Source organism: Cibotium barometz, chromosome 59 (assembly GCF_041138505.1).
Source record: "Cibotium barometz isolate CiBa-2024 chromosome 59, ASM4113850v1, whole genome shotgun sequence".
Taxonomy (NCBI): Eukaryota; Viridiplantae; Streptophyta; class Polypodiopsida; order Cyatheales; family Cibotiaceae; genus Cibotium; species Cibotium barometz.
The window spans coordinates 10,840,417-10,858,013 of NC_141104.1; the positions used below are offsets into that span (position 1 = coordinate 10,840,417).

General features: G+C 48.4%; 1 protein-coding gene across 4 annotated transcripts in view; it reads right to left on the minus strand.

Annotated features, from left to right (window-relative positions):
• Positions 1–17,597, minus strand: part of RAD51B (DNA repair (Rad51) family protein) — a 108,703-nt gene that overhangs the window by 76,935 nt on the left and 14,171 nt on the right. For all 4 annotated transcript variants that reach the window (XM_086793196.1, XM_086793194.1, XM_086793193.1 and 1 more), the window contains exon 2: positions 12,855–12,968. In XM_086793196.1, the coding sequence (XP_086649322.1) occupies positions 12,855–12,968 (114 nt within the window). The remainder of the gene's footprint in view (positions 1–12,854; positions 12,969–17,597) is intronic.

Sequence of the window (17,597 nt, forward strand, 5' to 3'; positions counted from 1 at the left end):
GTGCCAAGCCTGCTTTGACGGCCCAACAATGTTTAAGGCAGTGTACCACAAAAATGAACTTGGTGCCCCACACCATTGGCAATGGCATGTCAATTATGGTAGCCAAAGGCACACGCCCGTTACAACACAGTCGTGGGCCATCCCACTCGAATATGTTGACCTTGCTTGGGCAGTATCTAGTCCAAAGCCATCAACTCCCCAAGAATAAGCTGGCATACCTTAATCCGTCTAGTGGGGCTGCCTTGTTGGAGTGTGGCAATGCTGAGAGAGCTGCTAGCACCCTAGCCATGCTGAACAGTCAAAGAAAGAACAGCAACCATGGTCCAGATGGCCGAAATGGTCAACTCTCACAAATCCCACTACACCTGCGCCAAAGTTCTATTTTCCCAAAGCCAAAGATGCCAAAAGGTATCATCAGACACAGAGATCAGCAACAGCTCGATATGCTATGGGCGCCTAAGGTAGCCCACCACCCTCGCTTTGTACCAAAGCCAAAGATGCCAAAAAGTACCATGAGATGCAGAGATCAACAATGGAGCAATATGCTATGGGTGCCCAAGGTAGCCCATTGTGAGGGCAAAAGGACGAAAGGACCAGATGTGCGAGAGACCAAAGCAAATCACCACAGCATGAAATGGATGAATGAGTATATGTATAATGGTGAATGTAATCCAGTGCAAAAGGGCCTCTGAGTGAGGCACAAATGAAGTGACTCTGAGTAGTAGGCCCGTGCTGAAGAAAAGACAAAGTCAGTGCAAGAGGCTTGGTCGGTGATGAAGGCTCGTGTCGGGGATAGCGGTGGCACTCCGAGTAATGTAGAGGTCGAAGGCTGCAAACGCAGGACTGCAGTAGACGTAGGGTGTTCTGCACAGAGCAGGGCGGCAGCCTGGATACTGTGGAAGTAGAAATGCTGCTGCTAGATGATGAAGCAGAGGCAGATGGTGAACTGCTGTGGATGATGAAGCCGAGGCAGCTGCAGATATGATGAATCTCGAATCCTCTGGCTACAGCAACAGGGTGGAGCAGGGCGTGACCAGGTTGTGTGCTACTGGATGCTGAATCGATGAAGATGATTGCGTTGATCAGCCGGGCTGCTGCTGTTTGCAGGGGGGTAAAGCCGACGGCTTGATGGTATGGGCAGAAACGTTGCTGCTACTGCATGCGTTGATTGATCGGGAGCAGGCCGCTGCAGCATGCAGGTTGATGAAGATGTGTGTATGCTGGAGAGGAGGGGCAGCACGCTTATATACTGCTGCCTTCCCACTAATACCAGGTCGGTTGGCCTTGTCAGTACTACTCCGGCGAAGAAGCAAGGAGGAAGTCAGTGCAAGAGGCCCGGTCAGTGACCAAGGCTCGTGTCAGGGACAGTGGTGGCACTCCGAGTGATGTAGAGGTCGAAGGCTGCAAACGCAGGACTGCAATAGACGCAGGGTGCTGTGCACAGAAAAGGGCGGCAGCATGGATACTGTGGGAGCAGAAACGCTGCTAGATGATGCAGCAGAGGCAGACGGCGAACTGTTGTCGATGATGAAGCAAAGGCAGCTGCAGATATGATGAATGTCGAATCCTCTGGTTACAGCAACAGGGCGGAGCAAGGCCTAACCAGGTTGTGTGCTGCTAGATGTTGAATCGATGAAGATGATTGCGTTGATCACCCGGGCTGCTGCTGTGTGTAGGGTGGAGCAGGCGGCTTGATGGTATGGGCAGAAACGCAGCTGTTGATGCTGCTGCTGGATGCATTAATTGATCAGGAGCAAGCCGCTGCAGCACGCAGGTTGATGTAGATGTGTGTGTATGCTGGAGAGGAGGGGCAGCACGCTTATATAGTGCTGGCCCCCCACTTATGCCAGGTTGGCTGGCCCTGTCGGTACTACTCCGGCGATGAAGCAAGGACGAAGTCAGTGCAAGAGGCTTGGTTGGTGATGAAGGCTCACGTCGGGGACAGTGGTGGCACTCCGAGTGATGTAGAGGTCGAAGGCTACAAACGCAAGACTGCAGTAGACACACGGTGTTGCGCAAAGAGCAGGGCGGCAACCTGGATACTATGGCAGCAGAAACGCTCCTCCTACACGATGAAGCAAAGCCAGACGGCAAACTGCTGTGGATGATGATGTTAGCGGTCATCTCCTGTCTGTATATTTACACCAGGGCCTCTGTTGTGGGTGTGCCCGTCCAATTTAGGTGTTTTCTCATTTTTCCCCACTCTCCATATTTTTCCCTATTTTTCCTTGGTGTGGAGGGCTGTGCGACTGCTCTGCTGCCCCCGACTTTCCCATGTATGCTGGCCGACTAGGAGATGCTGGCCGACTGGAGGGCAGAGCTGGTCGTGGGCATTTTTGCTGGCTGTCGGCTGTTTTTCAGCAGGCCGACTGGTTACCTGGGGCCATTTTATAAAATGGCCAAATGGCCCCTTGCCCCCCACACTTCACATATTGTATTCCTGGATTATCTTGTGTATATAGCAGAGTTAAACGCTTCTGCCTCTCTCTCTCTTTTCTGCGTTTTTCTGCTGTGCACTTGCTCTAGGTGTTCTCAGATCTTGTCTTCATCTCCGCTGCATATTCTGACATGGTATCAGAGCTCTCGGCTCTTGGAAGATCTTGGGAACTGTGTGAGCAAGAGGGGGGCTGTTTGTAGTGCTGATTGGAGGACTGTTTTGGGACGTGCAGGAAGAGGAGAAGCAAGCGAAAGGCGGGCCTTGTTGCTGGACAGCCACTTGCAGGTTTGGTTCTTCATTTTTTCCCACCTACCCTCCCTTTTCAATTACACCCCCGCAATGGCAGATTTACTTGAGATGGCTGAGAAGCACGTGAAGATCCCGACACTCCCCACGTTCCCAGTGGACCGTCAGTTGGACGGGAACAACCACGGCATATGGAAGGTAATGATCGAATCTGTTTTGGAGTCTTATGACCCTGCTGATTTCATTGTTGTTGGGGCCGTGGCCGGAGTTAAGAGGAAGGGGAATTACCCTCTATTCGGAAGGAACGAGAGGCACAGGCACAATTATGGGATCGTGTCAATGCTAGAGTCCGTTCTTTCATCTTCCTCAATTGCACACCACAGGTGATCAACCACATAAAGCATATGACATTGGCCAGAGGTATTTGGCAGCATTTGGCTTCTCTCTACAACAAGGTATCAACCATGAAGAGAATCTCCTTGGAAGTTCAGATGCGGGTGATGAATCCTGCAAAGTCGTCGACGATGCGGGAGCACTTCAACAAGCTACAAGCTCTTCAGCAGGAAGTTCTCCAGGCAAGGAAAGAGATACCATCGGAGGATATGGCCATAACGTTGCTGTCACATTTGCCCTCTCAGTACTCAGCCTTTTATTCTTCGTTGATTACTAGTGGCAAGCTCAGCACCATCACATGGGAGGAGCTTGTGCCCATGGTCTTGGACCAGGAAGAGCGATTCACGAACCCTCCACAGGGCGGAGGTTCTGAGGCCTTAACTGGCCAACAGTCCAAAGGCCATAATAACAACAACAAGGGCAAAGGGAAGGCTTCATCGGAGAAGTCTTCTGAGAAGAAGCCCGACTCAGACTGAGGGAAATTGAAGGCCGAGAGGACCTATAATGATTGTGGCAAGAAAGGCCACTATTGTAGGAAGTGTCCTAAGCGGAGCACCGAGAAGGGTGCAGAATCCTCAGCAGCAACCGTGAAGACTCTAGCTTTTGTGCACCTGGAGGTTATGGACACCGGTGTTTCATCTTCTTCGTGCAGGGAGGAGGTTGGAGGACTCTCCGCTATGGAATCATATGGATACTCGGGAGTGGATTCTAGACAGTGGTGCTTCCACACACATGACTCCTTCCCGCACGGCGTTACAAGATCTTTGCAGGTATTCTGGACACATCCTTATTGGGGATACATCCACTATCCCAATTCATAGTGAGGGCAGGTTGGAGATAGTTCCCGATGGCAGAGGGGGGAAGCATTCCTCCCAACTGTTGTATGTTCCATCACTTGGTTTTCATCTGTTGTCAGTGCATCAAGTTTGCAAGGCTAGAATACAGGTGGAGTTTGATGAGCATTTTGTTGCTCTCCGGGACAAAGCAACAGGCCATGTAGTTTGGGAGGGCGGAGTGGATAATACAGTTTACAAACTTTCAGCACTCTCTCTCCCAGGTCCTCAGTTTTGTGAAGAGTGGCAGTCTCGTAATGGCCACTTACGTGTGGATACGCTGCACGTGCAGGCTTTCCCGGACTAGATGGTGGATGGCTTGCCACATGATGGCAGCAGTTGGCAAGAACTTTCCAGTACAGATGTTGGTAGTTCTTGTGTTCGTCAGTCAGAGGAAACTTTATAGGTAACCTATGCTCTGATGTCTCGTAGCATTCGGGACAGAGAAACTCCTATAGTTGAGAAAGCTCTTTCCACGGGGACCTATTGGAAGGCTAGGCAGGTGGCAGTTGATTACTTGCAGGAGGAGGTGGATGTTGCACATTCTCCAGGCTTTGTGGTTCTGGATTCAGAGGGGGTGGTTTACAGGTTTTCGAAGGCCTTGAGTGGTCTTCAGCAAGTTTCCAGGACTTGGCATCCCACCGTAACAGTTGTTGATCCTTGTGAGCAGTATGATGCCTCCTTGACTCGGAAGCAGAATGGTTCATTGTCTTGGTTGATGCATACCAGATTGAACGAGAGCTTGTAACAGTTGTTGATCCTTGTGAGCAGTATGATGCTTCCTTGACTCAGAAGCAAAATGGTTCATTGTCATGATTGATGCATACCAAATTGGACGAGAGCTTCCTGATGAGGCTGTTGAGCTCATGTTTGCAAAGGACTCTTTGGGAGGCAAGATTGCCTATCTTGTGGTTTCTGCAGCATGCAAAGGATCTTGGACTCTTTTACACAGGAGGGGGATTGATCGATAATGGGAGAAGAATTAGGGTTTCATGTGGGAGACATACACAGAGAAGAAGAGAGAGAGAGAGAGTTGTGGGGATAAGTCAACTCATCAAGTGTGAGTGTGTGACTCCCCTATCACACATGTATATTTGCTCAAGTACACAGTGCACTTAGTACATTAAAAGTACTAAGTGTACTATGTCCCATACAACTTATGGGCTTGTACACACTATAAGGGTGGGCATAATGCCTTTACCCCAACAACCTCCCACTTAAAGGCAAAGTGCCCTTAAATGAAGGAAAAAGAAAAATCAGCATGTACATGGTAATATACAAGGCCATATCAAGGCTGAATGTCATGTGCATCATAGATGCCATGGACAATCTCAGGGCTAGATCCAGAGGGGGCAAAACGGATAAATAGTATGAACCAGATAGAGTCAGAGTGTGGAGCACAAGATACAGAAGTGGCCAGGTTGGACTTGGAGAAAGACCAGGGGGCAGTCGGCTGAGTACAGGAGCTGTCGGCTGTACCAAGAAGCAAGGTGGCTGAAGGCGCATGATGACAAGGCAAGATAACCAAGTCGGCTGAGTTAAAAGTCATTTAATGTATTCAGAACTGGCCGACCAGCAGTCGGCCAGCTCCTACCTTGTCCAAGAATCCTATAAAAGGCACCAAGTACTCATAGAATTAATCATTCAATCCCACTAGGGGTTGGGATCACTAGAGGTCCCATAGGGGACAGGTTTTGGTGTTTTACCACCTTTTCAAGACGGCAGCCAAGGGCTGCAAGACATGTACCTTTTTGTACCATAGTATATACTGAATTTCCAGCACTTCTCACTCTTTCTCTCTACTCTCTCTCTCTACCTGCGTTTTTGCATCAGATGGTGCGTTTTTGCATCACAAGGTTTCCAAGAGTGTTTAGGGCTGAAAGAAGACTACCCAGAGCTTCCGCATATTACATTGGTATCAGAGCATCAGGCTCAGCAAAGCTAAACACTGATTCAGTCCCATATGATGGTGTACAGGTCCAAGGTACAGGAAAGTACACGGATTCGAAGCCCAAGGCAGGAACACAGATCGGGAAGAACTCCCAGGAGGTTTATTGGTGGTGTTCCACAGTGCCAGATGGGGATGGCAGTTCCGTGAGCCAGATAGGTTCTCAGGTAACGGTCCCAAGGGAGGTTGATCCTCCAAGGGTGATGTGAGAGTGCCAGACTCAGTTCCAGGAATGAAGACCAAGATGGTGTTCAGAGTCAGGGCAGGAATGGATTGTGGACTAGAGGAAGACCAGATGCATAGATCTTCATCAGAGACAGAGTGGATTGGAAAACAGGCTGGGCTTTCAGAGAAAAAGGTTTGCCAGGGATGGATGATGACAGAGGGACTTCGGGACAGGATTGGGATGATGACAGTCATCCAAGAGCAGGTTGGATTCCCGTCATCAAGTTTAGGAGAGGGGGATGTCATGTGCATCATAGATGCCATGGACAATCTCAGGGCTAGATCCAGAGGGGGCAAAACGGATAAATAGTATGAACCAGATAGAGTCATAGTGTGGAGCACAAGATACAGAAGTGGCCGGGTTGGACTTGGAGAAAGACCAGGGGGCAGTCGGCTGAGTACAGGAGCTGTCGGTTGTACCAGGAAGCAAGGTGGCTGAAGGCGCATGATGACAAGGCAAGATAACCAAGTCGGCTGAGTTAAAAGTCATTTAATGTATTCAGAACTGGCCGACCAGCAGTCGGCCAGCTCCTACCTTGTCCAAGAATCCTATAAAAGGCACCAAGTGCTCATAGAATTAATCATTCAATCCCACTAGGGGTTGGGATCACTAGAGGTCCCATAGGGGACAGGTTTTGGTGTTTTACCACCTTTTCAAGAAGGCAGCCAAGGGCTGCAAGACATGTACCTTTTTGTACCATAGTATATACTGAATTTCCAGCACTTCTCACTCTCTCTCTCTCTACTCTCTCTCTACCTGCGTTTTTGCATCAGATGGTGCGTTTTTGCATCAGAAGGTTTCCAAGAGTGTTTAGGGCTGAAAGAAGACTACCCAGAGCTTCCGCATATTACACTGAAACTGGCCTCATCCAATGCCCATCAAGTGTCTGCAATGAGCAAACCGCTCTGGAGGCAAACTCTTTGTCAACAGATCAGCCGGGTTGTCATCCGTATGAATCTTGACAAGCTGAATCAAAGCTAACACAGCTCTAAGTGTGGTCATTTTGACCACTGGAGAGAAGATCTCATCAAAGTCCACACCATATTCCTGCTTGAAGCCCTTAGCCACTAACTTGGCTTTGTATCTTGGCTTTGCATCAGGTGCAACTTTGAGCCTGTAAACCCACTTGCATGGCAAAACCTTCTTGGCAAAACCTTCTTAGCAAATGCACCAACTTCCATGTTCCATTTTTGTGCAGAGAATCCATCTCTGACTTCATAGCACGCTCCCAAAGAGCCTTGTCTGCCCTCTGTAAAGCCTCCTTATAACATGAGGGCTCCCCACAGTCAGTGAGCATCAAGTAGTCAACCCCTGGAACAAACCTGTCAGGGGCTCTAGAGGGTCTTGTGGACCTCCGTACCCAATGACCATCATTTGCAGGTTGCTGTCCAACTTGCATATCACCTATTGGTGGCTCCTGTTCCATGCCATAAGGTTGAAAGATCATGCCCGGTATCTCCTCTAACTGTGGGATATCCATAGGGATATCTTCTGCCATCTCTAGCTGTCCATTTGGACCATTTTCAGCACCATTTAAGGGCTGGTTTTGCTGCTGTAATGGCTGATTTACAGCCCTTGGTTGTTGTCCATGATGTCCATCATCATCAAAGATGACTCTGCCAGGCTCCTGTTGCCTTGCAGGCTCCTCATACATGCATGTTTCATCAAAAATGACATCATTGCTGCGTATAATCTTTCTATTCACTGGATCCCAAAGTCTATACCCCATTTCACCTCTGTCACCATATCCTAGGAATATGCATTTGTGAGACTTAGGATCAAGTTTGGTGCGCATTTCCCTGCGTATGTGCACGTACGCAACGCAACCAAACACTCTCAAGTGCTTGTAGGACGGAGGCTTCCCTATCCATACTTCCTCTGGCACTTTCCCACCAAGCCTCGTGTTAGGTGACCTGTTTATAAGATGAACGATTGTCATAACAGCTTCAGCCCAAAAACCATGAGGTAATGCAGCATGTGACAACATAGAACGGACCTTCTCCTGAATGGTCCTGTTCATCCTCTCTGCTGTCCCGTTTTGTGGAGGATCATAAGGAGTAGAGAGCCCCCTCTTGATGCCTTTAGCATCACAAAAGTCCTGAAACTGTTTGGACATATACTCTCCACCATTGTCGGAACGCAAAGCCTTCAGTGTTTTGCCAGTTTGATTCTCAACATGAGCAACAAACTTCTCAAACACTGAGAATGTATCACTCTTCAAACGAAGAGGATAAACCCACACCTTGCGTGTGGCATCATCAATAAAAGACACAAAATATTTTGCCCCTCCCAAAGAAAGCTGAGGCATCTCACATACATCTGTATGCACAAGCTCTGACTGAGCATCTTTCTGTCCAAGAGCTTTCTTGTGGGGGCACTGGAGTTGCCTGCCATATATACAATGCTCACAAAACTGAAAACTTGAGAACTTTAGAGAAGGCAAGTAACCAAAACGAGACAATTGCTCCATTCCTTTGACACTCATGTGTCCCAACCGGCTATGCCACATAGAGATTTCCGGTAGCTCGGTTGCATTTACATTAGCATGGTGACAAACACCAGCATGCATGAAGTAAAGAGTGTCCACCTTAGAGCCTCTGGCAACAACCAGTGAGCCCTTACTAATCTTCCACTTTCCACGACCAAATGTGGTAACACAATCAGCATCATCAAGCTGTCCAGTAGAAAGCAGGTTCTTCTTGATCTCAGGCACATGCCTGACATCATGGAGCATAAGCTGTGAGCCATCTGAAAACACAAGCCTCACATCACCTCTGCCAAGAATCTTGCATGCATGGTTCTCACCCAAATAAACTACTCCTTCATTGCCAGCAGTATACCTGACAAACAAGTCTCTGCAACCTGTGACATGAAAGGAGGCACCTGAATCAATGATCCATGAGTGCATACCATGACCATCTCCTGCAAGAAGTGAATGGGCATCAAGTGAAGACGTGAATAGGACTTCATCCTCACTGTCACCTGCATGTGACACATTGACTTCTTCAATCTTGACTCCACTTTTGCCCTTTGGCTTTACATCTTTGGCTTCATCTTTGTCTTTGTCTTTGCCTTTTCCCTTTTCCTTTTGATCATTCTTCCATTTGTAGCATTGCTTTTTGAAGTGTCCCTTCTTGCCACAATAATGGCATTCCAAGTCCTTTTTGGAGCGGGACTTGCTCCTTCCCCGTTCTTGGCTTTTACCCCTTTGCTGGGATCTCCCACGTGCATTCATTGCATTGGACTTTCCAACAGAGTTGTTCTTCCTGTTCATCTCCTCTTGAAGAAGAGCACCCTCCACATCTGCATATGACAGCATAGCATTTGAATTGCTAGTGGCTGTCCTGAATGTGTCCCAACTCTCTGGCAAAGTGCATAAGAGAAAGGTGGCTATGAACTCATCGTCCATTGCCAACTTTTGATTGATTACCTGGCTGACACACCATTAAACTCATTTAGATGGGCTGTCATAGATGCCCCTTCCTTCATTTGAAGACCTATGAGTTTCTTCAACCAATACACTTTGCTTGAGGCACTTTGCTGGGCATACAAGTCCTGCAATCTTTGCCACATTCCCCAAGCTGTCTTCTCTTCACGTATGCTGAAAAGTAAAGAGTCTTACACAGACAACATGATGGTAGATCTTGCCAGCTCATCTATATCTTCCCATTCTTCAGCAGTAAGAGAAGCGGGCATTACACCCACTGTACAACAGTACTAAGTGCTCGCCAATGATGTACCAAATCTGTACCAACAAGTACAGCAGCTGAAAATGAGCTTTTTCCTCACTCAAATCAATGTACAGCCATGCCAAAACTTGTACAAAGCTGTACCAAATCTGTACCAGCAAGTACAGCAGCAATAAATGCTCTCCTGGCTGTCCAAATGAGTGAAAATCAGACTTTTACAGTCCCCACCACTGCATACAACAGTCCCGAACAGAAATTGGGCAAAAGCCCCTTGACTGCAAGTGGATTTCTGAGGATTCAAGGCATAAAAGTCTTGCCTGCTGCTTTGCCAAGCTCAACAAGCATAAAATCTTGAAAAGCCCCTTGATTCAAGATCAATTTCTGATCATACATGGTACATTCACGCACATGAAGGCATCCAGAGTCTTCACAATGCTTCCGCCTGGCCACATATACATCCAATACATAAAAGCCCCTTGATTTACAGGCACATTGAGTGCTTGACAAGCATCAACACATTGCCCAAAGCATCAAATGCGAGTGCCTGCATGCAAATCAACCCAATCGGCACAAAAGCTCTTTGATCTGCACTCCAATTTCCTGCAATTTTGCCCCAGATGTGAGATTGCTCACATCATACAGCATGTATAAATGCCCAATGGCACAATTACATCAAAAGCCCCAAATTTTGACATCCAATTTCCTGCAAATTGATCCTGAATGTGACCAATGTCACCCAATGTTGCCAATTTTGCTCAAAAATTGAGCAATTTGGACCTGTACCTGCTCAATTGATGATTGTACCTGTTCAATTGATGAAAATGAACAAGCAAATCCCCGACTCCTCTAGCTGCACGCAAAAATCCAGTACGGCGCCCGACTCCTCCTGCTGCGCACGAAAAACTCCACGTAAGCCTCAAGGATGAGCACCGCCCGTTGTGGTTGCAGCACCGACTATTGGCCCTGTTGCACTAACTGTAGAAGCATTTGCCCTGTTCTGCACACAACAGCTTCACATGTGCCTTGGCACCTACACAAGCTTCTGTCTACGCAACACACCCAGGCGACCAGTTCTGATGCAGCACGCAGGTCCGTACAGTACACGCATGCTCTGATACCAGTTGAAGGGAGAAGAATTAGGGTTTCATGTGGGAGACATACACAGAGAAGAAGAGAGAGAGAGAGTTGTGGGGATAAGTCAACTCATCAAGTGTGAGTGTGTGACTCCCCTATCACACATGTATATTTGCTCAAGTACACATAGTGCACTTAGTACATTAAAAGTACTAAGTGTACTATGTCCCATACAACTTATGGGCTTGTACACACTATAAGGGTGGGCATAATGCCTTTACCCCAACAATGGATGGAGTCAGACTCCGAAGTTGGAGTGACTCAGTTTGGGGAGGAGAGCCAAACACGAGGAACTTGACGTCAGGCTACAGTTCTTCCCTTGGCTTAGGAGCTGTTTGTGGTGTTGCTTGCGAGGTGATGATGTTGCAAAGGTTACTTGGCGGGATTGGGTTTCCACTGGTGGAACCCTCGGTCATCAAGAGGCATTTTGTTCGTGAAAAGATTGTTGCTGATGACATCTTGCTACAGTTCTGTTCGGCGGAGGATAGTGCGGTGGACCTCTTCACGAAGTCTCTATCTCCGGCTATGCTCCGGCAGCACTCCAGCTCACTGGGATTGGTTCCACATCCAGGGGCTGAGAGGGGGTGTTAGCAGTCATCTCTTGTCTATATATTTACACCAGGGCCTCTGTTGTGGGTGTGCCTGCCCGATTTAGGTGTTTTCTCATCTTTCCCCACTCTCCATATTTTTCCCTATTTTTCCTTGGTGTGGAGGGCTATACGACTGCTCTGCTGCCCCCGACTTTCCCTTATGTGCGCCGACACGGTCTGCTACTGGCCGACTAGGAGATGCTCGCCGACTGGAGGGCAGAGCTGGTCGTGGGCATTTTTTCTGGCTGTCGGCTGTTTTTCAGCAGGCTGACTGGTTACCTGGGCCCATATAAAATGGCCCCTTGCCCCCACACTTCACATATTGTATTCCGGGATTTTCTTGTTTATATAGCAGAGTTATACGCTTCTCTCCCTCTCTCTCTCATTTCTGTCTTTTTCTGTTGTGCACTTGCTCTAGGTGTTTTCAGATCTTGTCTGCATCTACGCTGCATATTCTGACAGATGAAGCAAAGGCGACTGGAGATATGATGAATGTCAAATCTTCGGAGCAAGGCCTAACCTGGTTATGTGCTGCTGGATGCTGAATCAATGAAGATGATTGCGCTGATCAGCCGGGCTGCTGCTGTGTGCAAGGGGTAGAGCCGATGGCTTGATGGTCTGGGCAGAAACATTGTTGCTGCTAGCCCAAAATGGCCCAAAAGGCCTCAATTATAAGCCTTCCAAAGGCCTAAAAAGGGCCTTTTTACCAAGTCGAGCTGGCTGGTCGACAGGGGCAACCGACCTGGTATTAGTGGGGGGTCAGCACTATATAAGTGTCTTGCCCCTCCTCTCCAGCATACACACACATCTTCATCAACCTGTGTGCTGCAACGGCTTGCTCCCGATCAATCAACAACGAATACACCACGCAAAGAGAAGAACTTGCTCTTGTAGGCTGGCTTCTTTGGCTCAGCTTTCTTTTTTCCCCATTTGAGCTACCAAAGAAAGCTTGTTCCCTGCCCCAATCAAAAACCCCATTCAGTTCCACCAACATTAAGCTAAACTCCTCATATGAGAGGAGCCGCATTCAAACCTAATTAGGAAAGAATTGTTGAATGTATTAAACTTAGGGTCAATGATCTCAAGCATTTACTTATACTTCTTTGGAAGTTACTACGATGCCCACCATCCATCACATACAACATTCATTCTATGGCTTCCTTCTCAGGAGAAGAGGTACCCAGTATGACCCAAGGGAACACTAATGTAGATCCGAAAGCAACAACTATATTGGCAAATACCAGTGATCAGACAAGGCCAAAACAAGCAATTGGTACTACTCTAATTTATTGACAAAAGCACCTACCAGAAATTCCTTTGATTAAACTATCCCTTGCTTGTGAGGGAGTGAGCCTTACCGAACGGTACGGTGGACAAGCATTCAGACTGATCTGAGCTGTGGCCGCTTTTATCAATGACAATGGTAAATCCAGTAGCTCCATTAACTCCAGTTCTGGTTTACACAGGGCATCCTACAAGACCAACAATAAGCTTACAAAGAGAACCCTACAAGACCAACCATAAGTTTACAAAGGGAACCCTACAAGAGAAACCAGAAGTTTACAAAGGGTATCCTACAAGACCAACCATAAGATTGAATTAGAAAATTTGTCTCTTTTTTAAGGGGAGAAACCTCACTTTTGGCAAAGGCAGGATAAGAAACCATTGAATATTTGCTTACAGGACAGCTAAAAAATAGCTGAAAATTATAAATCTTATCTACTATGTACACTTTCACTCTCAGCAGAATTCTCCCAGCAGGGGTACATACTCTTACTAGGGGACTTAAATGCTTGGACAGCAGGCAGGCAAGTGCAAATGTATGATTTCCATGATGATGCCATCAGATTGTCACAGATTGATTTAGCTGAAATGAATTAGAGAGGAGCAACAAAGATGAAGGGGATGTTACAGCTTATGTAGGCACTTCTTAGAGCACTTCTTAGAGATGGGGGGGATGCATGAACTGGTTATATACACGGGATGACAAGATGGACACAGTACGACAACCTTACATCCTTCCCACATGCAAGGGGGGACTAGCACGGTGGACTACCTCATGGGGTCTCCTCACAGATCCTGAATTTCACCATCCCACCCATTTTGTCTGTTCATGCATATCTCTCGTGTACAGTCTCTTGCCCCATTTTGACTCGCTCACCTACACCTCCTGCCAGCACCTACACCCGCATCCTCTTTTGCCATGCGCTTGATCATGTATATGAGGACCACTTATACCATCGAATCCCCACTCTGGATCTACTATCATTACCTCTCTTTGACATCGCAGCCGAACTCTCCTCTATCATCCATGACTCCACCCATGCCACCTTCCCCCACACCACACTCTACAGCCAGCCTACCAGTTGGTTCCGAAGCCCAGAATGGATGGTATGATGATGAGTGCCGAACCACCAGATTGCCCCTCTTACGTGAGAGAGAACTCGGACAGATCACAATCCGCCAGATGCAACATAGCTTTCGCTGACTCATGCAAGAAGAGAGCTTTCCTTGCCAAACGGGAACAAGAATTGCATCACATCTTCATAAGTGAAGACGATTCGGAGGCTTGGCACATTTTTGAAGAGAAGAAAACCCCCACCCCCATCACAGACCCTGTCATATGGGAGGCATATGCGAGCCAGCTATATGATGTGCCGGATCAGCCTATACCACAAATGGCACACATCTCCAGGCCTACATCCTATCTTTTAAACACTAGGAATGTCACCAGGGCCCTAAAGAAGCTGCAAAATGGGAGGGCAAGTGATCATGAGGATTTAGAGCAGAGCACTTGGCACATGGACACCACGTTTTAGCCCCATATTCTCGCAAGCTTATTTAACAGAGCACTATGTGAAGGCTGTCAGAATACGCAGCGGAGATGATGACTAGATCTGGGAACACAAGAGCAAAAAACGCATGCAGAAAAAAACAGCACAAGAGAGAGAGAGAGATGTAGGCGTGTAACTCTGCTCTAATATACACAAGAAGATCCCGGTATGATACAAGTGTGGTATGGGGGCTGGGGGCCTATTTATATGCCCCCAGATGTGCAGTCGGCCTGCTGAAAAAGGCTCTACGACTGTAGCATCAGTCGGCCAGCACTGAATGAAGCCCACGACTGTATATGCCCAGTCGGCCAGCAGTACAGAGGTCCACGACTGCTGATGGGTCAGTCGGCCAGCTACTCAGTGCTCCTGCCAGCTCAGAACTGCCTCCCAAGCCACAGAAAAAAATGGGAAAAATAGGGGAAAAATGCGGAGAGTGAGGAAAAATGATAAAACACCTGATAAGGGCGGGCACACCCACAACAAAGGCCCTGGTGTATAAATCTAGAGAGGAGATGACTTCTAACACCCCCTCTCAGCTCCTGGCTGTGAAACCAACCACATGGAGCTGGGGTGCCGCCTGAGCAAATCCTGAGAGAGCGACTTCGTGAAGAGGTCCACCGTACTGTCCTCCGTCGAACAGAACTCTAGCAAGATGTCATCAGCAACGATCTGTTCACGAACAAAGTGCCTTTGGATGACCATGGGTTCCTCCAAACCTGCAATGCAACCTCTGCATCCTCACCACCTCACAAACAGCATCACAAACAGCCCGGTACTCTGCCTCTGTTCTCGACAAGGCAAAAGATGACTGTCTCCAACTGCTCCGTAAAACTGCTCCTGGGCCTGAAGTAGATCTCCTCGTGTCCGGATCTCCTCCCCAAACTGAGTCACTCCAACCGTGGAGTCGGACTACATCCAACAATCCCCCTCCTCTGTACAAGAGTCCCTGATCCTTCGCATGCCGCAGAAACCACAGGAAACGCAATCCTGCCTCCCAAAGAGTCATCCGCAACCATGAGCTCAACTGCCTCATCAGGAAGCTCCCGTCCAATCTGGTGTCCATCAACCAGATCAATGAACCATACAGCTTCTGAGTCACAGAGACATCACACTGCTCACAAGGATCAACACCTGTTACGGTGCACAAACAAGTCCTGGAAACCTGATGAAACCTGTCAACCACCCCCTCTGAATCCGGAACCACAAAGCTTGGAGAAACCACCTCCTTCTGCAAGTAAGCACCTGCTACCTGCCTGGCTTTCCGAAAGGTCCCCGTGGAAAGAACATCCTCATCTACTGGAGGTTCTTTGTCCCGAATACTACGAGACATCAGAGCATAAGTGACCTGTTCAGCTTCCTCTGACTGACGAACACAAGAACTACCAACATCAGTACTGGAAAGTTCCTGCCAACTGCTGCCATCTACTGGCAAGCTATCCACCATCTGGTCTCGGAAAGCCCGTACCTGCAGCGTATCCACACTTAAGTGGCCATTACCAGACCGCCACTCATCACAAACCTGAGGACCTGGGAGAGAGAGTGCTGAAAGCTTGTAAACTCCATTATCCACTCCGCCTTCCCAAACCACTTGGCCTGTTGCTTTGTCCCGGAGAGCAACAAAATGCTCATCAAACTCCACCCGTACGCCAGTCTTGCAAACCTGATGCACTGACACCAGATGAAAACCAAGTGCCGGAACATACAACACCTGGGAGGAATGCTTCCCCCCTCTGCCATCGGGAACTATCTCCATCCTGCCCTCACTGTGAACTGGAATAGTGGACGTATCCCCAGTAAGAATATGACCAGAAAGCTTGCAAAGATCCTGTAAACCGGAACGGGAAGGAGTCATGTGCCTGGAAGCACCACTATCGAGAATCCACTCCCGAGTATCCGTTGCGGAGAGTCCTCCAATCTCCTCCCTGCATGAAGAAAATGAAACATCGGTGTCCATCACCTCCAGGTGCACAAAAGCCGGAGTCTTCATGATTGCTACTGAGGAATCTTCACCCTTTTCGGTCTTCCGCTTGAGACACTGCCTCCAATAGTGGCCTTTCTCGCCACAATCATGACAGGTCCTCTCTGCCTTCAGTTTCTCGCGGTCAGCGTCGGACTTCTTCTCAAAAGACTTCTCCGACGGAGCCTTCCCTTTGCCCATGTTACGGCCTTTTGACCGTTGGCCAGTTAAGGCCTCCGAACCTCCACCCTGAGGAGGGTTCGTGAATCGTTCCTCCTGGTCCAGGACCATGGGCCGTGCTGAGCCTGCCACTGGTAATCAAAGACGAGTAAAATGCTGAGTACGAAGAGGGCAAATGTGACAGCAACGTGATGGCCATGTCCTCTGACGATATCTCCTTCCCAGCCTAAAGAACTTCCTGTTGAAGAGCCTGCAGCTTGTTAATATGCTCCCGCACTGTCGACGACTTTGCAGGGCTCATAACCCGCATCTGTACTTCCAAGGAAATCCTCTTCATGGGCGATACCCTGTTGTAAAGTGAGGCCAAATGCTGCCATATACCTCTGGCCAGCGTCATATGCTTTACATGATTGATTACCTGTGGTGTGCAGTTGAGAAAGATAAACGAACGGACCCTGGCGTTGACACGATCCCACATCTGTGTCTGAGCCTCCCGGTCCTTTCGGGTTGACGGTAACTCCCCTTCCTCAACTTCTGGCCGTGGAACCCCAACAACGACGAAATCAGCGAGGTCGTAAGACTCCAGAACAAATTCCATCATAACCTTCCATATGCCGTAGTTGCTCCCGTCCAACTGACGGTCCACCGGGACGTGGGGAGTGTCGGGATCTTCACATGTCTCTCGGCCATCTCAAACAGATCTGCCATAGCGGGGATGTAGTCTGAAAAGGGTGGGTGGGTGGGAACAAAGAAGAACTGATACCTGCAAGTGGCTGTCCAGCAAATCAGCCCGCCTTCCTCTTGCTTCTCCTCTTCCCGAACATTCCAAAACAGTCCACCAATTAGCCACAAAACAGTCCCCCTCTTGCTCACACAAATCCCAAGACCTATCTAGAGCCTAGGGCTCTGATACCATGTCAGAATACGCAGTGGAGATGATGACCAGATCTGGGAACACGAGAGCAAAAAACGCATGCAGAAAAAAACAGCACAAGACAGAGAGAGAGATGTAGGCGTGTAACTCTGCTCTAATATACACAAGAAGATCCCGGTATGATACAAGTGTGGTATGGGGACTGGGGGCCTATTTATATGCCCCTAGATGTGCAGTCAGCCTGCTGAAAAAGGCT